Source organism: Megalobrama amblycephala, linkage group LG12 (assembly GCF_018812025.1).
Source record: "Megalobrama amblycephala isolate DHTTF-2021 linkage group LG12, ASM1881202v1, whole genome shotgun sequence".
NCBI lineage: Eukaryota > Metazoa > Chordata > Actinopteri > Cypriniformes > Xenocyprididae > Megalobrama > Megalobrama amblycephala.
This window is the reverse complement of record NC_063055.1, coordinates 12,185,288-12,210,241: the sequence shown is the minus strand read 5'-3', so window position 1 is coordinate 12,210,241 and position 24,954 is coordinate 12,185,288. Positions and strand designations below refer to the sequence as shown.

Here is a 24,954-nt window from a genome sequence, read left to right as displayed (position 1 = left end):
AAAATAAGATAAAACATGTAGGCCTATTAAAATGAGCTAAAACAACTAAAAATCAAGATATTTCTTAGTATTTGGTTGTTGTTGTTTTTTTATAACAAATATACATCTTTCTAGTTATGCCAAGCTCTAAAATAATTTGGGTGGGTGGAATGAGAGGTGGTCAAAAAAGTTAACATCCACTGAGGAAAGTGAATATTTCAAATGCCATTTTTCATTTGACATAAGAATTAATTCAATAATGTTCATGTGTCTATTTGTTTTTTGATGAACATGTAAAGGCATATATGTTTTTGTTTTCCCTCTCCAGAAAAGCCATTGTTCTTCTCTGAGGAGCTCCAAAACCAACAAGCAGAAGAGGGCAAGACCGCAATATTGTGCTGTGAGCTCTCTAAACCTGGAGTTTCTGTTCAGTGGAAGAAAGGAACAGTGCTTTTGAAGCCAAGTAAAAAATATGAGATGAAACAGGATGGTCGTCAACTACAGCTTCAGATTCATGAGTTAACAGCTCAGGACAGTGGGCCCTACAAATGTTATGCTGGAAGCCTGGTCACAACTGCTTCTCTTGTGGTAAAAGGTAAGTCAGTTATTCAAATGCCATTTTCCTACATTTTGACCTTTAACATACAAATGAATTTGGAAATAATTAACCCTGCAAACAAGCCTGCACTGGCCCTTTACGGGCCCACTTAGGGCTAGCGTAAGGGCTCCCAGCAGGCTGCCAGCGCAGGGCACCTGAGAATTTGCTCATTGGCAAAACGTTGGCTCCTTAGCGCTGACCCTGCACGGGCAGCCCTCACTGGGCCCACACAGGGCCCGCGCTATTAATCTACAACAATAAATCTGGCAGCACAGGGTGCCACACATTTATCATTAATGAAAATAATGGTTAATGATTGTTAAAAAAAGAAATGCTCAATAACTGGCAGGGCATCTGCCACTCAAATATTCCCTAAATCATAGTCTGTAAAATGTAAATCTCTTTGATTCTAAGCATTACATGATGATTGAATCATCAATAAGTAATCAACTTCATCTAACCAGAATTTAGCTTGCAATTTTTGCTAAAGCAAATGTGCTTCAGAAACACACAGTTATAGCAACCAGAGAACAACTGATGCTGAGAAGTCAAGGGTCAAGAGCCCAACTAAAGCAAACGCTCACCTCCATAACGGTGACTTCAAAATGTACTATTTTCAATAAAACATCAACATCTAAAAGTTTTTTATGAAAGAAATAGTCAAACTGGATTGTAATAAGTAAAGATGCTGAGATCTAGACAGATCTGTTGGTGTTTAATGTTCTGTTGCTGCTGGTCATGTGACAGTGTTTTCAGCTAATTTAAATAAGGAGATTTTTTTTTTTGTACTGCCAGTCATTTGACCGTTATATCATCTAACTATTTTGTTATTGTATTAATTACAGATTATTTTTGTAATTTTACATATATTTGTAGGTAATTTAAGAAAACAGAAAATACTGTATAAAAATACAGCCAAACAGAGCATGGGAAATGAAAGTGGGCTGCCTACACAAAACCTGCTTGGGCCCAATGGTACAAAAGTTGCTCTGGGCCTGTTTAGGTTTGGTGTGGGCTGACCCTAGCCCACTGTGCCCGCAAAAAGCCAGCATGGGCCTCGCAGGGGCATGTTTGCAGGGAATCTGTTCATGTGTCCAGTTTTGTTTTTTTTGGACATGTGTGTGTGTATATATATATACGTATTCTTTTTTCCCTCTCCAGAACAGCCATTGTTCTTCTCCGAGGAGCTCCAAAACCAAGAAGTAGAGGAGGGTAACACAGTCATATTGCGCTGTGAGCTCTCTAAACCTGGAGATTCAGTGCAGTGGAAGAAGGGAGCAGTGATACTTAAGCCTAGTGAAAAATATGAGATTAAACAGAATGGCCGTCAACTACAACTTCATATCCATGAAATAACAGCTCAGGACAGTGGGGCCTACAAATGTTGTGCTGGTAGTCTGGTCACAACTGCTTCTCTTGTGATAAAAGGTAATTGAATTATTCAAATGGCATTTTTCTATATTTTGAACTTTGACATAGGAATTAATTCATTAATCTGTTCATGTGTCTATTTGTTTTTTGATGAACATGTAAAGACATGTTTTTGTTTTCCCTCTCCAGAAAAGCCATTATTCTTCTCTGAGGAGCTCCAAAACCAACAAGTAGAGGAGGGTAACACAGTCATATTATGCTGTGAGCTCTCTAAACCTGAAGTTTCAGTGCAGTGGAAGAAAGGAACAGTGTTTTTGAAGCCTAGTAAAAAATATGAGTTGAAACAGGATGCTCGTCAACTACAGCTTTATATACATGAACTTACAGCTCAGGACAGTGGGACGTACAAATGTTGTGCTGGAAGCCTGGTCACAAGTGCTTCTCTTGTGGTGAAAGGTAAGTCAGTGGTTCTCAATCAGGGGGCCTCAACAAACTTCCAAGGGGGCCTCAAAATTTAAAATAAGATAAAACATGTAGGCCGATTAAAATGAGCTAAAACAACTAAAAATCAAGATATTTCTTAATATTTGGTTGTTTTTTTTATAATAAATATACATCTTTCTAGTTATGCCAAGCTCTAAAATAATTTGGGTGGGTGGAATGAGGGGTGGTCAAAAAAGTTAACATCCACTGAGGAAAGTGAATATTTCAAATGCCATTTTTCATTTGACATAAGAATTAATTCAATAATGTTCATGTGTCTATTTGTTTTTTGATGAACATGTAAAGGCATATATGTTTTTGTTTTCCCTCTCCAGAAAAGCCATTGTTCTTCTCTGAGGAGCTCCAAAACCAACAAGCAGAAGAGGGCAAGACTGCAATATTATCCTGTGAGCTCTCTAAACCTGGAGTTGCTGTTCAGTGGAAGAAAGGAACAGTGCTTTTGAAGCCAAGTAAAAAATATGAGATACAACAGGATGGCCGTCAACTACAGCTTTATATACATGAACTTACAGCTCAGGACAGTGGGCCCTACAAATGTTGTACTGGGAGCCTGGTGACTACCTGCTCTGTTACTGTGAAAGGTTTGGAATGTGTTTTGGAGAAACTTCTGAATTTCCTAATACTCTTTCCATGTACTACTCTGACAACATTGCTTGGTATTCTGATAATTCATTAAGAGCATGTTTTGTGAATAAAACCACAAATTTAAAAAGCATAAAATGTATTGGTAACGCCTTACAATAAGGTTTCATTAGCTAACATTAGTTAACTTCTTTAGTTAATGTGAACTAAAAATGAACAATACTTCTACAGCATTTATTTCAACATTTACAAATACATTATTAAAATCAGAAGTTGTATTTGTTAAGATTAGTTAATGCACTGTGAACTAACATGAATGAACAATGAACAACTGTATTTTTATTGACTAACATTAAAAAAAACTAAATACTGTAACAGATATATTGCTCATTGTTAGTTCATGCTAGTTAACTAAATAATGTTAACAAATGAGACCTTATTGTAAAGTGTTACCAGTGTATTTTTAATATTCTATGTCCAGAGCAACCTGTATTTTTCTGCAAGAGCCTCCAAAGCCTTGAAGCTGAGGAAGGTGAGGCGACCACCCTGACCTGTGAGCTTTCTAAACCTGGAGTTGCAGTGCAGTGGAAGAAGGGAACAGTGTTGCTAAAACCTGGAAACAAGTATGAGATGAAACAAGATGGTTGTCTACTGCAGCTTCAGATATGTGACCTGAAAATTGAAGATAGTGGCTCTTACAAATGTTTTGCTGGTAGCATGGTGACGACTGCTTCTCTCATAGTAAAGGGTAAGGGAATTAATTTAAATGTTGTTTTCCATCTTTCTTTCTTTTTCTTTTTTTATAGAGGAATCAATTCATTAATATGTTCATGTGTCCATTAACATATTTGTTTTCCCTCTTCAGAACATCCTTTATTCTTCTCTGAGGAGCTCCAAAACCAAGAAGTAGAGGAGGGTAAGACAGTCATATTGTCCTGTGAGCTCTCTAAACCTGGAGATTCAGTGCAGTGGAAGAAGGGAGCAGTGATACTTAAGCCTAGTAAAAAATATGAGATGAAACAGGATGGCCGTCAACTACAGCTTTATATCCATGAAGTCACCGCTCAGGACAGTGGGGCCTACAAATGTTGTGCTGGTAGCCTGGTGACTAATGGTTCAATTACAGTGAAAGGTACAGAGCTTATTTTAGTAAAACATCTGCAGTTTCTAATGCTTTCTCCATGTAGAACTTCACAATGAATAACCCAAACTTAATTTTTACATCTGCATGTACAGAGCAACCTATATACTTCTGCAAAATCCTTCAAAGCATTGAAGCTGAGGAAGGTGAAACGGCGCTCTTGACCTGTGAGCTCTCTAAACCTGGAGTTCCTGTGCAGTGGAGAAAGGGAACAGTGTTGCTAGAACCAGGAAACAAGTATGAGATGAAACAAGATGGCTCTATATTACACCTTCAAATCCATGATCTAACATGTCTGGACAGTGGTATCTACAAATGCTGTGCTGCTAGGATGGAGACAACAGCTTCTCTTGTTATAAAAGGTACATTTATTCCCATATTTTAACAGTAAGTAATTAAAAATAATTAAAAATTAAATAAATAAGTAATGTTGCATTTCTATTATTTACACCAGAAGCTTCCCCTAGAAGTAAAGATATCCCTCAACCCCCACTGAGATTAAAAGGGAAAAACATCATAGAAGAAACACACAGTGGTCTAGTGCATAAGAACAGGCTGTGGTCATTGACGAACCAGACATCTCTATCTTAGAGCCATCAGAGGTTCACTTCCAGGATCCAGGATGTGAGAAACTGACAGATGAACAGGACGTCAAGAGGAAATCATTGGTGAGACAAAAGGGAGAAGATGTGAGTTCCAAAATGGTTAACGTGTCTAGTCGCACCATGGAAGAACCTGAAATTACTTCTCTTACAACCGATGCACCTGAAGAACAAAGAAAAAAAGTGGTGGACACTGGTTCCAAAGAGGTTACTAAGATTTCTATGGACCAGCACAATGAAAAGATGTCAGGGCAAGTTCAGAAGAAAACTCCAAGTATAGATACAAATGAACAGAGCAAGGAACCACCCAGAAATGTTCCTCAGCCTCCACCACGGTCAAAGAGTAAGGCCACACATCCAGATGTTTCTCTCCAAGACCAGTACAGTGTTTTTGACGCAAACAACCAGAATGTTAAAGATACATCTGTTGACAAGAAGGGCAAGAAACAAGATGTTGCCATGGAGCTGACGATGAAGACCAAAGAGGCATCAAAACATCCTGACCTAACACTATCTCTGTCCAAGGAGAAGGTTTCCCAGCCACATGTTGAAATCAAAAGGCAACCCTATGTTTTGGAAGCAAAGAACCAAGATATGGACATAAAACAAACTGTGGATACCACTTTAAAGATATCAGATTATGGCTTAGATCAACTAGTCTTCAAAGCATCTCAAGAACAACCATGTAATTTAGAGGAAAGGAATGAATGTTTTAAAATGGAATCGACTGTAAATAAGGAATTAAAGAAAGAGTCAATTGTGGACACCATCCTTAAGCGATCAGAAGTTGATGAATATCCCAACAATACGAATGAAAAGAAGGAACCAAAAAAGAAAACATTGGATAAATATGAAAAGCACAAGAAGCAATCTGAATTGGGACTAGAAATTGAAAAGGTTCAATCCAAGGATCAACATCATGAAAAAATAACGAAGAATGTTAAAGAAAAAGCACCAAATATTGCCATTATAGACCAGAAACCCAAAGAGCAAATAAGTCTTGTACAGAAAACCACAACATTGACCATTAGGAATGTGCAGCAGGATTCACTGGAAGGTGAAACAAATTTACTACACATTGATAGTGGAGAACTGAAAAATGTCAAGCCGGTTGTGGATGAACATCATGGAAAAGTACCAAAGCATGTTACCGAAAAAGCTACAAATACTGCCACTGCAAGCCAGAAATTCAAAGAAGAAATCATTTCTGCAGAGAAAGCTACAACAATGTCTGTTAGGGATGTCCAGAGAGATTCACAGGTAGGTGAACCGAATTTACCAGACATTGATAGTGGAGATCTGAAAAATGTCAAGCAGGTCGTGGATGAACATCATGGAAAAGTACCAAAGCATGTTACCGAAAAAGCTACAAATACTGCCACTGCAAGCCAGAAATTCAAAGAAGAAATAATTTCTGCAGAGAAAGCTACAACAATGTCTGTTAGGGATGTCCAGAGAGATTCACAGGTAGGTGAAGCGAATTTACCAGACATTGATATTGGAGATCTGAAAAATGTCAAGCAGGTCGTGGAAGAACATCATGGAAAAATACCAAAGCATGTTAAAGGAAAAGCAACAACTGTTGCCATTACAAGCCAGAAATTCAAAGAAGAAATAATTCTTGCAGAGAAAACTACAACAGTGTCCTTTAAGGATGTGCAGAAGGTGTTACCCAAAGTTGAACCAAACTTACCACACATAGATAATGGAGATCAGAAAGATGTGAAGCAGGTCATTATAAAAGTAGATGTTTCTGGGGAATCTGTAATTCAGCCTGAGGAGATCACAAGTGTGGGTACTGAAAAACAGAAGAGTTCTCAAGTTGACCATGATAATGTCGACACTCCTGGTATAGACATAGATTTTAAGGATGAGCCAGAGATGCGTGAGGCTGCCATTAAGATACAAGCTGCTTTCAAAGGTTACAAAATTAGGAAAGACATGCGTCTAGTCTTCAAAGAAGTGTTCAAGAACCAGAATCTTGATCTTGGTGGCACTGCATTCCTGGAGTGTGTTGTGGAAGGTAAAATCGACACTATGCGCTGGCTTAAAGATGGAGTAGATCTGAGGTCTGGGAAAAGGTACAAAATCACCCATAATGCAGATGGTAGGTGTATTCTGGAAATTTCCAGGGTTACAAACAAGGATGCTGGAATCTACACATGTGAAGTTGCAAACAAGTTTGGAGCAATTAGCTACAATGGGAATGTGACTGTGGGTAAACCTCAGAAGCCCTCACAAACAATCCAGACTGCACAAACACCAGGTACAGAAATCGTCTCTGAAAAAGAGATTGTTCCTGTCCTGAACACTGAAGAGGAGTCGTTGAGACTTGTCTATGACCTACCGGCAGATGACACCTACAGCAAGATCCAGGAGAAAAGGAGAAGTCTAGTTTCAGTCAGCTCCAGTGAGTTGCTGTATATCAGGCTCTTTCAAAATGTTTATCATTCTAGATAATAGTAGCAATAGTAGGATACACTGATATTAAATTCTAGCTGAGACCAATCAAAGTATAATTATTTCATATTATGTAATGAAAATTAAGGCATGACAGTACTATAATTTACAGTATAAAAAAAAATATCAGATTTGCAAAAAAGTTTTTCTAAGTAGTGTCAGATGACTGCAAAAGTAATATTAACAGTCTTTAATATCTGCAGATAACCGATATATGTATACATAAATAGTAGCTGAACTTGCTTCTTGCAATTCTGTCCCCTTTCTAGTATCCTGTTACTCAGATTATGACACAGCCCCTGATGTTGAGACAGAATACCAATCTAGGTAAGTTTAACATTGTAAAGACCTTTCAAGTACTCTTAATCATAAAGAAAGATGGCAGCTTAGAAACATTTTCCTTTTTTCTGTACTTTGGCATAATACTTGGCAATGTATTTAATATGTTCTCAAACAGGAGAAAAGATGCAGAGAAGTCAAAACATGAGTCTCATACTACTCAGACTTCTGAAGAAGAAAGAAGTGTTAGTTTACAACCCCCAAAGACTACAGACCAGCTGAAAGGGAAAGGTCAGTTCTCTTGGTGCTGCAAGGTGCTTGGTTTGTTTGTTAGTCCAGAGATAATAAAATAATATGCACTCAAGAGCATTTTAAGAAGCTTACTCTTCAGTATTGTTGCATTTGTATTTGGCTAGGTTGTGATTCACTGAGTCACACACCGTCTCCCAAACGCATACATTCCTACAAGTCCTCTGCAAATAATGAGTCATTCTCTGAGTCAGATGGAGATGATGACAGAGGAGAGGTATTAACTCAGTCTCTTAATAATAAACTGAGAATAATAATAATAAACTTAAAGTAAATAAATATATATATATATAAACATTGATATACAGTACATTCTGCAGATATTTGATATTTATGTGGCCAAAACCGATTGTCATCCTCTGGGAGGAAACAAAGAAGCTTTTGTACTAAAGGAAAGCCAGTTTGTGGAGGTCTTGGACTCATCCCATCCCGTGAGGTGGCTTGTCCGCACAAAGCCAACCAAGATCACACCATCCCGTCAGGGCTGGGTGTCCCCGGCGTACCTAGAAAAGAAGACAAAGGTGAGTGAATGTGTGTGTGTATATATAGTTGAAATAGCAATGAATATGTGTAAAAGGTTGTTTGATTATTGTAATAATCTTTCAATTTGTTTTCTCAAAGGAAATATTTTCATTGACCAATGAAGCAGAAACAAGAGAATCCCCTGAGAAAGGCAAAAAAATTTTCTCAAAGGATGAGCATGGCTTGATCCAAAGGTAAATACAACTCAAGACCAGTAAATGTAAAATCCCTTGCCTCAGCTCCCAAAGTTTTCATTTTTTTATGTATAATGTAACATTATTATTGTATAATCATTTAAAAGACATAATTTGATGTTTTCATGGTCAATATTATGTACATAAAGTGATATTGAAGCATTTCTGATCAGGAACTGAATAGAATACACAAAGTTCTAGAATGTGGTAATGTCAACCTGAAGTTCATCAAACATCACTAGAGAGCATTACAACATAAAAATATTGTGAATTTGAGAATGTGCAGAGGGTAAAGTTCCAGAAACCACCAGTGTTTGTATTATTTATGTACGATTATAGTATTTATTAATATTTCGAGTAGTATTATTATAGTATTCATATATCTTTATTATTATTATATTATATATTTCTAGATATTAATTAAACCGTTGTTATAAATTGTCTATGTTTTTTTTTTTGTTTTTTTTTACTTCCAGTCGGTTGATCAAGGGACTCCTTGATGGTGAAAACAGTTTTGTGCAGGAAATGAACTTTTTTGTTGAGCACCATTTGCAGTACTTAGAGATGAGCTCTCAAGTTCCTCTCACCATCCTCAGTCAAAAAGAGTACATATTCCGTAATATCAGGGATATTGCAAGTTTCCATGAATGGTAAAGACATCTCTTTTTTTCTATAATATAATATAATATAATATAATATAATATAATATAATATAATATAATATAATATAATATAATATAATATAATATAATATAATATAATATAATATAATATAATATAATATAATATAATATAATAATATAATATAATATAATATAATATAATATAATATAATATAATATAATATAATATAATATAATTAACTTATTTGTCCCTCTGTCTCTCCATCACAGTTGTATTCTCCCCAAGCTGGAGATGTGCTTCTCAGATGATGATGTAGCCCAGTGTTTTGTCAGTTATGCACCAGACTTTGAGATGTATCTCCAGTTCATTACAGGCCTGCCCCAAGCTGAGGCCTGCATCTCAGACAAAAACACACAACATTTCTTCAAGGCAAGAGGATATACAGTTTTCAGTCTGGCAGAAAGTGCTTCTTCTTTTAAATGATGTGAAGTAAATAAACAACAATTCTTCTTCTGCTGTGTTCCAGCAATATGCAAACACAGAGTTGGCACATTTGGATACCCAGGTCTTTAATGTTAGCACGTATTTGCAGAGACCCATGGAAAGAATTCAAACATACAAGACTGTACTTAAGGTGTGATAGCTTTATCATTTTCTTCCTCACACAGTATATAATATGATTTATATAAATTCTACAACTGTTCAAATGTTTTTTTAATGTTTAAAGAAGTCTCTTATGCTCACCAAGGCTGCATTTATTGATCAAAAATACAGTAAAAACAATAATACTGAGAAATATTATTACAATTTAAAATAACTATTTTAATGTATTTTAAAATGTATTTTATTCTTTTGATGGCAAAGCTGAATTTTAAGCTACTTTCTTTTAAGTTAAAAAGAAAAGCATTTATTTGAAATAGAATTTTTTTGTAACTTTATAAATGTTACTCACAATTTAAAGCATCCTTGATGAATAAAAGTATTAATTTCTATCAAACCTGACCCCAAACATTTGAATGGTAGTGTATATATGGAAAAAAAAAGATATGTAAGCCATATGTATTGCTTTCAATACAGCATGTAATTATCTTCCATTTTTTGTCTTTTTAGGAGCTTATCAGGAACAAAGCAAAGAGCGGACAGAATTGTTGCCTGTTAGAGGATGCTTTTGCCATGGTTTCCAGCTTGCCTTGGCGTGCAGAGAACTTGCATCATCTGTCTATGATTGAAAATTACCCAGCACCTCTCAAGGGGCTTGGAGAACCCATTAGACAGGTACTGCCTCATCATATTCTGAACCTCTTCATTTGCAGGTTGACAAGATGACAAGCGTCAGTAAGAATGGAAGATATCATTCTGCTAATGATAGTGTCATATGTTTTTTTTTTTACAGGGCCATTTTATAGTATGGGAGGAGATTCCTGAGGTCAAAGTCTCTCAGAGAGGACATCACCGCCATGTCTTTCTCTTCAAAGACTGTATTGTATTCTGCAAGCCAAAGAGAGAACTTGGCACATACACTGAGGCTTACATATTCAAGAATAAAATGAAGGTTTAATCAGATTTATTAGTACAGAATTTTTAGTAACAAAGAAGTCTTACAGTCTATTCTACATGCTACATGCAAGTTTACCTTTTGAAGACTCATATACAGTACGCTGCATATGTAATATCATGTATATCATGGCAGCACTAATCACTGCAGTCCATTTCACATCCATTCCAAATACATTTGCTTTCTCCACAGTTGAGTGATATTGATGTAAATGATACAGTGGAAGGAGATGACAGGTCATTTGGTCTTTGGCACGAGCACCGGGGAATGGTGAGAAAAATTATTCTGCAAGCTCGATCCATCCTCCTCCGCCTCTCCTGGCTCAAAGATCTGAGAGACCTGCAGCAGCGCAGCAAACAGCCCGCATGGAGTAAGTTAGGACACAGGAGAGCACATTTATGAATAAATCAGTTTTGATAGCATTTTTGCAACACCTCTGTGTTTATATTTACAGGTGCCCCGTGCTTTGAGCAGCATCTTACTGACTATCCAGCCACGCTTGGACAAACTGTAAAACTAGTCTGCAAGGTTACTGGCACACCAAAACCAGTAATAAAGTGGTATAAAGGTAAATAATACTATGTATGTGTGTGTATAAATATGGGAAGTTTACATTTAATATATAAATGGGTTCTGCTGATGTGCTTTTCTCAGATGGTCATGCTGTGGAGGATGACGAACATCACATTACATCGGAAGGACAGTTGGGTGCTTGTTATCTTGTACTGACTGCTGTCACAGTGGTGGACTCAGGTCAATACATGTGTTATGCAACCAATCCTGCAGGGAACGCAAGCACTCTGGCTAATGTCATGATTGATGGTATGTTTTTGAGAAATGGTTATCATCGCCATGCTTTTATAGTTTTTGCATGTATTTCCATTCGAATGTCTTGCATATGGACTACTTTTCAAAAGTTTGGGTTCACTATGAATTGTTTCAGCAAGGATGCAGTATTTAATCAAAAGTGAGAGCAAAGACTTTTACATTGTTACAGAAGATCTCTATTTAAAAAATGCTCTTCTTTTTAACTTTCTATTCATCAAAAAATCTTTAAAAATCTATCACTGTTTCCACAAAAACATTGAGAAGTTTTAAAAAAGTTCTCAACATTAATAATATCAAGAAATGTTTCTTGAGCACCAAATCAGCATATTAGAATGAAGGATCATGTGACACTGAAGACTGGAGTAATGACGCTGAAAATTCAGCTTTGCCATCACAGGAATAACATTTTAAAATATATTTTAAATAAATAAAGTTTTAAAATATATTAAAAATAGAAATTAAAATATTACAGTTTTTACTGTGTTTTCGATCAAATAAAGCAGCCTTGGTGAGCATAAGAGACTTTTAAAAATATTAATAAATCTTCCTGACCCCAAACATTTGAACGCTAATGTTATAAGTTTTAAAAGTGACAAAAAAGAATTTGTCACCAAAAATGAGATAAAAAGCTTGTTGTTTTTGTTTCCTATAGTGCCTCCAAGTTTCACAACCAGACTACAGAACTCAGTGCTTGTAAAGGGACAAGATGTACAGTTCAAGTGCTCAACGCAATCTGATCCTTTACCGACAATAAGGTAAACCTGGTTCCGTTCACTCAAATTAATTTAATGGCGTGTATATAGTTATAAAAGAGCTCACCAAAATCTATATGTACAGGTGGTTTAAGGATGGCATTCATCTTGAAAACACCAAGAAACATCAGATTCAATCAGATGTCCAGACAGGAATTCTTACTCTCACCATAAAGACAGCAGAAGAGGCAGATCTGGGTCAATACCAGTGTGAGGTACCAGAGTCTTTTAGTACTTTTCAGTGACTTCTTCATATCATATACAGTATGAATCCCAATACTTTTTCTTTGTCTTTATGATACAGCTACTGAATGAAGTGGGCAGTGCCAAGTGTAAAGCTGAGCTCTGCCCTCCAGCACCATTAGCTGTGACAGTCAGCACCCAAAAACAATCACAAACCACCCCAACTCCAGGTAGGACGAAGGGGAAGGTGAACAGCAATTGTTTAAGGCAGAGAAGGCAAGCATTTGCACACAAAGACTGGTGGGGACCAGTAGGCTTTGAAGGAACACATACCACAATCACCTCCAACTTCCCTCGTTTCCACCCATTCCTCATGTTCCGTCACTTGAACTCCAGATCTTCTAAATGTCCATTCCACTCTAACAACTAGCTCTGTGGTCTGGAGACCATAGGCAAATCAAAATCATATATTTAATAAAATATACTTCACCACTTGTTTCCCATATTCAAGAGCTTCTTGGTCTGGAAGAAACATTTGATGGGATCACTCAAACTTTCAAAAACATCATCAGCCATCTTCACAGAGGCATCTACATTGCATTATGTCATTGGAAACATCTACTTACAATGTAATATTACATTTTTAGTGTATTTAAAAACACTACATCAAAAGTTTGAGGTTGACGTCCCTTAAGCTCACCAAGGCTGTATTTATTTTAACAAAAATGAAGCAAAGCAGTAATATTTTACAATAGTATTACAATTTAAAATAACTTTTTTCTATTTTAAGATATTTTAAAACTTTCCTATTTATTCCTGTAATGGTAAAGCTGAATTTTCAGCAGCCAATATCCCAGTCTTCAGTGTCATATGATCCTTCAAAAATCATACTAAAAAGCTAATTTGGTGCTCAAGAAAACAAGAAAGAAATTTTTGTAACATTGTAAATGTCTTGACTGTTGACTTTTGATCAATTTAATGTGTCCTTGCTGAACAAAAGTATAAAAACCATAAGTGTTACTGACCCCAAACTTTTGAACAGTATGGTTTAATTTTATTTGTCTTTAATTCATTTGAGATTAAATGAAACTGCATGCTATTTCATATATCATACGTATATCATAAAGCATTCTTTACTATATCATACCTATGTGGTCATATGTTTTCATTTATGCCACATACTTTAAGTGGTTCATAAGCAACTTTTGAACACTTGTCAATCATGTGCATTTTCATATCCTGTTTAACACCACACTTTCCATCCCATTTCCTTTTTAGTCACAGAGCAGGAGATTAAAGATCTGATCAAAATCATCATGTAAGTGTCTTCACCAAGATGCCCCAACATTTTGCATGTATGGTACTCTCCCATTTTTCCTTTCTCTCTGTCTCTGTTCTTCTTCTTGTCCATTCCTCATATCTGTTTATATACATGTTCTCACGGTTTCTTCGTCCGCTAACATGCCATGTCCATCTTCAAAGCTGGTTATGTGCTAAGACTCAAGCCTTGCTGCATTTAGGGCCAAGTGTCCCTTTGCACTGCCTGTGAGGCAATGTGACTGTTTATACATGTGATCTGTGACTTAAAACACTGGTTGGGAAAGGCAATGACACGTCTTGCTCTGTTTTTATACCTGTCATTTTAACGGTAAGTGATTCTCTTATTTCACAATTGAGTTTAGAGAAGAAATGCAAACAAATATCCCACTACATTCCTTATTTGAAGCTGACTGTACACCACAGATCTTAGTGATTAATTAAACAAGTGATTTTTAAGATTTTAAATTATAGAATTATTTTAGGTTGGATTAAGTTGCATTATTAATGCAAGTACAGTTATTTATTACTGTTATGTATTAAATTTTGCAAAAATACAGTAAGAACAGTAATATTGTGAAATATTTTTTACAATTTTAAAATAACGGTTTTCTATGTTAATGTTTTAAAATGTAATTTATCCCTGTGATGAATGGCAAAGCTGTTTGCACAAACTTTTGAATGTTAGTGTATGTAAAATCAAGCAGAGTGAGTTTGACAGCCTAATTGTTTTCAAATAGAGCCCCAATCAGAAGGTTGGTCCAGTTCCTTTGTGAAGAACCTGTTTCATATACTCTTTCAGCCTGGATACCGTGAACTGTGAGTTTGCATGCACTCTGTGTTATCTATGGGCTGTAAACATTGCCTTTATGTTTAGTTGCATACATGCTGTACACTATAGTACTTTAAGCAGTAATATTTGAATGATAATCGATAATCTCATTTTAATGTCTTGTGGCAAAATATGTGCTTCTGAAGACCTGCTGCTGCCGTTGAAGATACACAAACTCTTGAAGAACAGGATGATGTGGAGAGGCAGGTGCAGGCGGCACAGGATGAAGGACCTATAGAGCCTGAGGAACTTTTTTACTCAAACACAGAGGAGGAGTTGCTGACAGGTAAAGACTGTATGTGGTTTTTAAATAATTTGCCTGAAATATTATCACCAGAGAAATTTGTCAACCCATCATTTATTTTCTCAGAGCCTCCAGCTGTGCAAGTGGCTATTGAAGACCTGACAGTCCGGCCTGGTCAGCCTGCAACGTTCTCTGCAATTATTACTGGCCAACCCACCCCAGAGATTCAATGGTTTAAGGTATTATAAGAACAAAATAGTAGCAGTGCATACTGATATAATTATGATGTGATGGGAACATAATAATCCTTAACTTGTATTTACTACATTAGAATGCACTTATTTGGTTTCCTGCAGAATGACAAGGAAATCTCATCCAATGAGTACACAGAAATAGTCCAAAGTAGTGCACGTTGCTCTCTCACTTTGCTGGATACTCAAATTGAGGATTGTGGCACCTACACATGCATAGCTAGCAACAGTGCAGGACAAGCATCTTGCCAAGCTAAACTCAGTGTTGATGCAGGTAATTTGCAGAGATTTATTATTTTCTTCCATTTTATCTTTATAAATCCTAAATATGCATTGCAATATTTTGAAACCAAATAGAAATGTAGAAGTAATAGTGTGTTTAAGCAAATTGAAATGAAATTTCAGGTCCAGATGAAATTGAGGAAGAGAGAGAAGTGGAGTTCGGTAAAAGACGGAAACTACATTCTGTATATGAAGTTTATGAAGAAATAGGAAGGTAATCTCCTCAATCAAGGAATAAAAGGCCCACTGATTTATAATGAATACCAATCTTCAGCTGACGTTCATGTAATCTAACATTAACATTTTTTGTCAAAATGTCATAATGGTAAATGTATTATTTGATTTGTTTTATGACATCTGCTACAGCCCTTTTTAACATTTATCTGGCTTTTTTTCTGGATAACCAGGGGCACTTTTGGAGTGGTTAAAAAAGTAACGCATAGGGCGAGTGGTGAATGTTTTGCTGCTAAGTTCCTTCCACTCAGAAGCAGCACACGGACCAGAGCGTTCCAGGAGAGAGACCTACTGTCCCGTCTAGCTCACCGCAGACTCGCATGCCTCTTGGATTTTTTCTCCACAAGACGCACCCTGGTGTTGGTTGTAGAATTGTAGGATTTTCTTACTTTTTTAAATTAGTAAATAATTATCATTTTGATTTTTAGGAATCATTCATTGAATCAAATATGCCAAATATGTAGCATTCTTTTTTTCCTCCCACAGATGTTCTACACAGGGGTTACTAGATCATTTGTTTTTAAAGGGATCGGTTACAGAGAGGGAGGTAATATTGATAATTCACTGAATTTCAGTCACCCTTTCACACAGAAATAAAGTTATAATGATCAAGATATAATGATCATTAATTGTTTTTAGGTCCAGTTATATATTCAGCAGGTTCTGGAGGGCATTGGCTATATACACAGTATGAACATTCTACATCTGGATATCAAAGTAAGTGACTTTATAAGAGTTGTTTTAAGTGGCATTAATTAAAGATTCAATATACTACAAGAAGTTTCACTGATATGATACGAAAAGGACAGTCACTGACAGTCCTTTTCTAAAATTGAACCAATTGGTGTTTAATGATAAAGACATCTTCTGACATCCTTCTTACATTCTGTCTAACTTTAAAAAATATATATTTTCTCTGCAGACAGACAATATCCTAATGGTGTCCCCTGCTAGGGAAGACATCAAAATCTGTGACTTTGGATTCTGCCAGGAAATTGACAACTCCAGACATCAGTACAGCAAATTTGGGACACCTGAATTTGTTGCTCCAGAAATTGTTCACCAAGAACCTGTGACAATAGCCACTGATATCTGGTATCAAATTTTTTTGGTTTGTTGCAAATTGTGGTGAACAGAATTTGTCGTGTTCAGAAATGCAGTTCTGTCTTCTACTTATTGGTTATTGATATTTTATTTATTTCAGGTCTCTTGGTGTGGTTACTTACTTATGGTGAGTGCATTGAAGACATGGAGCAAGCAGATATTTTCCTTTAGTTTTGCTGCATTTTTTTCTGGCAATAAAAGTTATAAGTATTTATACTGGTAGAAAATAATGCTGTTTTTTTCTGGGCAGCTTAACATGTCACTGTCCTTTCTTCGGTGAGAACGACCGTGCCACACTGATGAAGGTTGCTGAGGGTTTGCTGTACTGGGATACGCCTGAGATCACAAGCAGAAGTGTAGAGGCACAGGACTTCCTACATAGGGTTCTACAGCCAGACCCAGAGTAATATCTGTTTACATGATGAGTGTATTTGAAATTTTTTCTGAGCAGCAGTTGATACAGTTATTTTATTTCACCTTCATAGAATGAGGCCATCTGCATCTGAGTGTTTGAGTCACGAGTGGTTTCAGGTAAGTGGTTTTGTATATGTTTATACCATCAGGCAAACATAAAATAAGCAGTGTGCACAAATAAATGAATAATAAATATATTTATTTTTAGGGTTATTATGAAGATGAAGAACCAGAGGACATAAATACCAAAAATTTAAAATCTTTTATTTCAAGAAGAAAATGGCAGGTATGATTTTAAATTATTTTCTCTGCCACTGATTGTCCAGGAATTCTTTCATGTCTTTCTACTCTTTTCCATGCTTCTTCCCTTTTCTCTCAGCGTTCTTTAACATGTCTCGGCTCGGTTCTGACTCTGAGACCAATCCCAGAGTTGTTAGAAGCTCCTCTGCGTGATGTTTCGATTACAGCTTCAAGGGAGCCCCAGGAGCCCAGCAGCACCTCCCTAAGTAGTGGATCCTCTTCAGATTATGATGAGGCAGATGCCTGGGACTTCTTCCAGCAGATGAGCCAAGAGGATGAAGATGATTTGGAAGAAGAAGATGAATATGACCCATACGCTCATGTGTCAAAGACACCCACAATTCTAAAACGGGATGAGGAAGATGTGCTTATTGGTAAGGATAGAGTTCATAGTGGCCCGCTGGTGATTCCAATGAACACAACGTTAACAGAGCCGGTAAGCTTGGAGCGAGGGGACAGTAGCCCCTCTCTTCACCTCTCTGAAGGAGAGGAGGATTGGCTGGTGGACCTCCCATACCACGTCGTAGCCTCATCAAGAGCACATTTTATTGCAGCTCTGAGCAGCTCTCGCCCATATCTGCTCGTCACATGACACTTCGGGATAAAATCCAAGCTAAAAAGCAAGAGCGTGGCCGTAAACCCCTACGTGCCAGCCTCTCCGGCAGGTTGAACGAGCCCCTAATAGAGTATGTAGAAGATTCCCCAGACTTAGAAGCTAATCGTAACCAAAGAAGAGGCTCAATGCATTCGTCTATCCTCAAGTCCAGCTCATTTGATAGTGGAGTGAGTGCTGCCCATCCAAGCATACACACACAGAGAAGAAGCAGATCATTAGATGTGTACATGCAACGATCTCCAGCTTCACCGGTGCAGGGAGAGGATAAGCATGATGATGAAGTTAGCCAGAAACCAGATGCCACTGATGAAGAGGAGGCAAAAACTGAAGAAGTCCAAGTGAGAAGGAAACTCTGCCGTCGCTCTGCGTTTTTGTCGAAGAAGGGCCCAGATGTTATGAGGAAGGTGAGAGCACAGGTCCATGAGCCCGAAGAAGGACATCAGCCAGTCTTAAAAAGTTCATGTGAGGATGACATCCAATTGCAGATCACGGAAACAGAAGCAACACATTTGGGTGATGAGGAGAGCGTGGATGGCTCACAGCTTTCGCTAGCATGCTCCCTTGACCACGGTTCAGAGGCATCTAGCAGGGTAGGCTCATATGAAGAACTCTCTCACAGACACCTCCACGATGAGACCTTGATCGCTGGATCCTCTGGAAAAACATCTCCATGCTCTCTTCTACAGGACTCCGAGGATGAAGACATGGAGAGAGTCCTGAGATCTCTTCGCCAAGACCTCCCACAAGCCCCGCCAAGACGCCGCACCAACAGTTCAAGCTCTGGACTAAATGAGATGCGCAATAAGAGTGACATTCATCTGAGAAGAAGCTCTTCGGCACTTCCTGTCCAGGCTGCGGTAGCAGGCAGAGAAAGCAAAGAGGTTCTTCAAAGACATGCCTCAGCCCCAGCTCTACAGGACAAACCCCCTAGTGGGAAATCTTCCAAGCCTGGATTCATGAAGATCTTCCGCAAGCACTCATGGGCTAGCCATTCTTCTCCTCAGCTAGAGGGCTTGGAAAAGAAACAAGGAGAAGGAGCATCCTCACAGCCTAAGACCCCTCTTCTAAATCTGAGGAAGAAGATGCGAGCTTCAGCATCTAGCATTACAAAACTCTTCACCCGACAGTGCAGCAAAGATGACATAGAGAAGAAGAAAGGCGGTAGGATACTTTTAATGCTTGAGCACACTTATAATATCGGATAGCAGATACTTCACTCTTCAGTTGTCAAAACAACATTTGATTGTGTATAATAATTAAAACTCAAACTCTTTCTAACAGGACCAATTGTGAAGAACCCCTCACCTGTCATACCAGACAAAATGACTCACCCTGCCACAGTTTCTGCTGCCACCTCATCTGAAAGTCCTCAGAAGAAGTCCAAATTGTTCTCGCTGAAAGTGCCGATATTTAAGAAAACCAAAGGTAATATTTTTTGGGTGATTTAGTCATTGGGATTTAATAATTTGTTGTGTATCATTAATACCAATATATACATTTTAAAAAACACTAAATTTTTCCATATAATTATAAATTGTGGTAGATACACTACTATTTAAAAGTTTGGGGTTGAGGTAAAGTTTTTAAAGGTGCCATTGAATGTTTTTTTACAAGATGTAATATAAGTCTAAGGTGTCCCCTGAATGTGTCTGTGAAGTTTCAGCTTAAAATACCCCATCGATTTTTTTTAATTCATTTTTTTTAACTGCCTATTTTGGGGCATAATTAGAAATGCACCGATTCAGGTTGCGGCCCCTTTAAATCGCGCGCTCTCCGCCCCCGGAGCTCGCGCTTGCCTTAAACAGTGCATAAACAAAGTTTACACAGCTAATATAACCCTCAAAATGGATCTTTACAAAGTGTTCGTCATGCATGCGTCGGATTATGTGAGTATTGTATACTGTTATATTGTTTACATTTGATTCTGAATGAATTTGAGGCTGTGATCTGTGGCTAACGGCTAATGCTACACTGTTGGAGAGATTTATAAAGAATGAAGTTGTGTTTATGAATTATACAGACTGCAAGTGTTTAATAATGAAAATAGCAACTTTTGTCTCCGTGAATACAGTAAGAAACAATGGTAACTTTAACCACGTTTAACAGTACATTAGCAACATGCTAACGAAACATTTAGAAAGACAGTTTACAAATATCACTAAAAATATCATGTTATCATGGATCATGTCAGTTATTATTGCTCCATCTGCCATTTTTCGCTGTTTTCCTTGCTTGCTTACCTAGTCTGATGATTCAGCTGTGCACATCCAGACGTTCTGCAATTGTTTAATGCCTCGATCATGGGCTGGCATATGCAAATATTGGGGGCGTAAATATGTTGAGATTCGCCTGTTCTTCTGAGGTCTTTTAAACAAATGAGATTTATATAAGGAGGAGGAAACAATGGAGTTTGAGACTCAATGTATGTCATTTCCATGTACTGAACTCTTGTTATTTGACTATGCCGAGATAAATTCAATTTTTAATTCTAGGGCACCTTTAAAAGAAGTTTCTTATGCTTTCCGAGGCTGTGTTTTTCCTGTGGCGGCAAAGCTGAATTTTCAGCATCCATTACTCCAGTCTTTAGTGTCACATTATCCTTCAGAAATCATTCTAATATGCTTTCTTTAAAGAAAAAAATTTTTTTTTTTTTTACTGACTCCAAACATTTGAATGATAGTGTATTTCATAAAGCTGTAAAATTGTTTTCCAATGTTCTACCAGAAAGTCCAGTCAAACCATCCAGGCCAGATGTCATTCAGCTAGCAGTGGGTGGAGCTCTTGTGTTCTGGAAACCTGTGCCGTCCAAAGAGCCTGTCACATATTGTATTCAGTATAGTGTAAATGGTAAGAATATATTTTAAACGCTCAGCAAAAGAGATTAAAATCAGACTCAACCTATATATATAATAAGCATTTGTGTTCAGCATGTTTATTTTCATGATACCTCCTGAAGAATTGATTCTCTTTTATATTAGGTGGGGAGTGGAGAACATTGTCAGAGAATGTCACAGACAGCTGTTTCACAGCTAATGCCCTTCCGAGAGGACCGGGATATATATTCAGAGTGTCCTATAACACCAAGACAGGGCTGGCACCTTTCAGTGACCCTTCACCACCTGCTTTTATGGCCACACCTTATGAAGGTACAACATTCAGAAAATAATTCTTACTTTTATCTAGAGTGATGAATTATTACCAGACCCTAAATCAGGTCTCTGTAAATGTCCTATTTCTGGGTCACTCACAAACGTTGGATTGAACCTGCAACCTTTGTGTTTAAAAATGACATCTTTAAATATAATGCAGTCTCTCTCTTATAAATAGTGGAATATGCATTATAATATATTCATATTAGACTGTTTACTTAATAAATTATAATCAAGGTGGCATAATACTTTTATTTTATTTTTGCAGAGTCTCACAATCCTCTCATTCAGATGGAATCTATTGGGTCAAAGGTCACTGTACCTGGAGGTCTTGGTACTGAGAAGTCTTATAGCTTCCTGTCTGAAATCAACAGGTACTATACTTGACTGCATATTTATATACACATTTAAACATTTGCAGCTTCTTGATAACAATTGGGTAAACTCAATCTGAGCTAGATCACACTGATCCACCAAACACTTCCAAAGTTGTAGTTAGGTTTAGTTGGATCTGTGTGTTTTAACCCTTTTGGTTTTTGGTGGGACAGTGTGAATCAGCCTTAATAGATTTGAATTGTTTACAGAACATTGATTGACATTATTTACAGTACTATCCTTTTATTTTGCTAATTTACATTAACAACATTTACTAAGACATAATTATTGACACCAAAGAGACAGATTCAACTAGTAAGTAAATAAACAATCTATCTTGTGTTTCATTTGACAGAGGCCGTTTCAGTGTGGTAACACAGTGTGAGGATAGCCGCAGCTCTCAGATGTTGGCAGCCAAGATGACCCCCTACAGACCAGAGCAGAGGCAATTGGTTTTGAGGGAATATCAACTGCTTCGCCGACTAAGTCACCCTCGGATTGTCCAGCTGCAGTTGGCCATCCTCACCCCCACCTGCCTGGTGCTTATAGAGGAGCTGTGCTCAGGACGAGAGCTTCTTTATAATCTTGCAGAAAGGTGAGAGTTATAATACTATTTAAAGAGTTCTGGTAAATTATATTATCAAAATTGACCTTACCATTTACTCTTGATGGCATATAGGAATCTATATTCAGAAACGCATGTGACAGACCTACTAGAGCAGATTCTGAGCGCTGTGGATTACCTGCACGGCCGACGCATTGTACACCTGGACCTAAAGTCAGACAACATGCTTGTGACAGGCCGAAATGTAGTGAAGATTGTGGATTTGGGCTCCGCTCAGCCCTTCACTCCGGGACATGCGCTGAACATCGAACACATCAAAGAAATGACAGATAATAAAGGTAAATATGTATCTAGAAATTGTCACTTTGCTTTGATTCAATCATTATACACTACCGTTCAAAGGTTTAGGGTCGGGAAGATTTTTTTAAAATGTTTTTGAAAGAAGTCTCTTATGCTCACCAAGGCTACATTTATTCAGTCACTTGTACAGTACAACGTAATATTGTCAAATATTATTACAATTTCAAATAACTGTTTTCTTTTTTAATATATTTTAAAATGTAATTTATTCCTGTGATGGCAAAGCTAAATTTTTAGCATCATTGCTCCAGTCTTCAGTGTCCATGTCCTTCAGAAATCATTCTAATATGCTGATTTGGTGCTCAAGGACCATTTCTTATTATTCTCATTGTTGAAAGTAGTTGTGCTGCTTAATATTTTTATAGAAACTGTTACATTTTTTTCAGGATTCTCATGAATAAAGTTCAAAAGAACTGCATTTATTTAAAATAGAAGTCTTTGTAGCATTATCAAAGTCTTTACTGTTACTTTAGATTAATTTAATTAATCCTTGCAGAATAAAAGTACAAATTTCTTTCTTTTCTTTGAAAAAATCTTACTACCCTCATAACTTTTGAATGTTAATGTGTGTGTTATGCTTTTTTTCAGGTGCTTGGCATCTTAAATTAAAAAAAGTGTCAAGCATCTCATGAAGAAAAAACCAATTTAGTATATGAAAAAATATTTTCTGTTCTGTTTGTTAGTTTATATTGTCCTTCCTAAAGCTCCTGAAATCTTAGAAGGACAAGGAGTTGGACCCGAAACTGATATCTGGGCTGTTGGTGTTTTGGCTTTTATAATGTAAGTACTTTAATTCAGTAAAACTGTAACCATATAAGGAATAGTTACAGGGCCATTATGGCATCCTTATTGTTCAGCCATTGTCAACTGATTTCCTCTGTGTTCTTTACTTGCCCCATGTAGGTTGAGTGCAGACAGTCCCTTTCATGCTGATTTAAATTGGGAGAGGGATCGAAACATCAAAAAAGGAAAGATCCAGTTCAGTCGTTGTTACCCAGGACTATCAGAGGGAGCCATCAACTTCATGAAGAACACCCTGAGCAACAAAGCCTGGTAAAATTCATAGACTCACAACCGATGTTTCCTTATTTTGAGTGTTTATGTCCAAATAACAGACAATGAGATTTCATGTCATATTTTGATGATGCTTTAATGGCAAACAACTAATAAGATAAAAATAGTATTATTATATTTATGACTTTCCATCAGTTTCACAATGAATCAGTTAGTATGTAGACGTACTGTAGGCAGTATTTGATGTGGCTCTATGTTTCACCAGGGCAAGACCAACAGCTGCAGAGTGCCTCCAAAACCCCTGGTTACAAGGAGACCGTCCTCCCTCCAAACACACCGACTCTGTGGTCTGTTTTTCAGCAGACAAGCTGCAGGCCTATCTCAGGGAAAGAGAGGTCAAGCGAGATCACGTCCGCACAAAAATTAAACTGCCCCTCTCATAATTCAAGGGACAGAACACATTTGGACTCTGAAATTGATGTGTGAAACTGTGAAATGCTTTCGTATTTTTTTTTTTTTTTTTTTTAAGCTTTTTAAAGCATAGTCAGATATATATTTTTGTGCTGCTCCCCCACATGGGAAAGATTATGATGAAAAGTTTTAGCAGTAATGATAATCAATTATATTTCTTTAGATAAAGCATTTTTTGACAGGTGTAATCCGGCAATCTGCATGACATTTCTTCGATTATTGCTTTGTAATCATTCAAACAGTGACGCATTACTTAAACACTATTTTACAATAGTGTAAATCATGTGTATTATGGATTTTCGTATGCAAGCTGTGCATTGTTCAAAAAGTGATAATACACATATTCTGAACAATTTTAAAGGTGTTTGATATGTTTTGCTTGAATTACTGAAATCATCTATCTATCTATCTATCTATCTATCTATCTATCTATCTATCTATCTATCTATCTATCTATCTATCTATCTATCTATCTATCTATCGTTATGTCTATGAATGAATGTAAGATGTAGAACAGGTTATTGCAGTATATTGTTTTTTCTTTTTTTGGTGTTAATAAAATTATATGCCACCACTCTATCAGGGATAACTTTCTTGTATTATATGTGATGTGGTTAAAAGCAATATTTTGTTCATTTCTCATTTTTATGCAAATTTTACTTTATGTATAAGGATTGTATTGGTGTTGGAGTGGTAAGGATAATATAGGGATTACTGTTGCCTCTGCAGTTTTGTCAAAAAATTACATGCACTTAAAATAAATGCTTTATTACACTGTAAAACTTATTTTGTAGTTTGGATTTATACAGTGATGATTTATATTTTTAAACACACAAACCCATAAGTAAGGCATTTTATGAACAGTGACAGATGCTGAATTCGGAACCGCATGCTAGCATACTATTTCCATTTCTGCCATAGAAAGTTATGGTAAGAGTAGTAC

General features: G+C 36.9%; 1 protein-coding gene across 1 annotated transcript in view; it reads left to right on the top strand.

The window, feature by feature from the left end:
- Positions 1-24,897, top strand: part of obscna (obscurin, cytoskeletal calmodulin and titin-interacting RhoGEF a) — a gene marked incomplete at its 5' end in the record, with an annotated part of 48,149 nt that extends 23,252 nt beyond the window's left edge. Inside the window, 50 exon segments of the mRNA XM_048210434.1 lie at positions 308-574; positions 1,739-2,005; positions 2,138-2,404; positions 2,767-3,033; positions 3,516-3,782; positions 3,900-4,166; positions 4,271-4,537; positions 4,630-4,769; positions 4,772-7,187; positions 7,507-7,564; positions 7,695-7,807; positions 7,933-8,042; positions 8,146-8,346; positions 8,447-8,541; positions 9,018-9,191; positions 9,435-9,594; positions 9,692-9,799; positions 10,276-10,440; positions 10,559-10,717; positions 10,913-11,090; positions 11,175-11,288; positions 11,375-11,542; positions 12,201-12,303; positions 12,386-12,515; positions 12,605-12,912; positions 14,161-14,215; positions 14,519-14,619; positions 14,779-14,918; positions 15,003-15,115; positions 15,233-15,401; positions 15,533-15,623; positions 15,817-16,017; positions 16,130-16,190; positions 16,283-16,360; positions 16,566-16,738; positions 16,848-16,874; positions 16,998-17,150; positions 17,233-17,278; positions 17,370-17,447; positions 17,541-17,979; positions 17,982-19,238; positions 19,359-19,502; positions 20,802-20,924; positions 21,056-21,223; positions 21,495-21,600; positions 21,957-22,196; positions 22,281-22,504; positions 23,210-23,306; positions 23,430-23,579; positions 23,806-24,897. Of these exon segments, the coding sequence (XP_048066391.1) occupies positions 308-574; positions 1,739-2,005; positions 2,138-2,404; positions 2,767-3,033; positions 3,516-3,782; positions 3,900-4,166; positions 4,271-4,537; positions 4,630-4,769; positions 4,772-7,187; positions 7,507-7,564; positions 7,695-7,807; positions 7,933-8,042; positions 8,146-8,346; positions 8,447-8,541; positions 9,018-9,191; positions 9,435-9,594; positions 9,692-9,799; positions 10,276-10,440; positions 10,559-10,717; positions 10,913-11,090; positions 11,175-11,288; positions 11,375-11,542; positions 12,201-12,303; positions 12,386-12,515; positions 12,605-12,912; positions 14,161-14,215; positions 14,519-14,619; positions 14,779-14,918; positions 15,003-15,115; positions 15,233-15,401; positions 15,533-15,623; positions 15,817-16,017; positions 16,130-16,190; positions 16,283-16,360; positions 16,566-16,738; positions 16,848-16,874; positions 16,998-17,150; positions 17,233-17,278; positions 17,370-17,447; positions 17,541-17,979; positions 17,982-19,238; positions 19,359-19,502; positions 20,802-20,924; positions 21,056-21,223; positions 21,495-21,600; positions 21,957-22,196; positions 22,281-22,504; positions 23,210-23,306; positions 23,430-23,579; positions 23,806-23,983 (11,381 nt within the window).
- Positions 24,898-24,954: the final 57 nt, after the last annotated feature.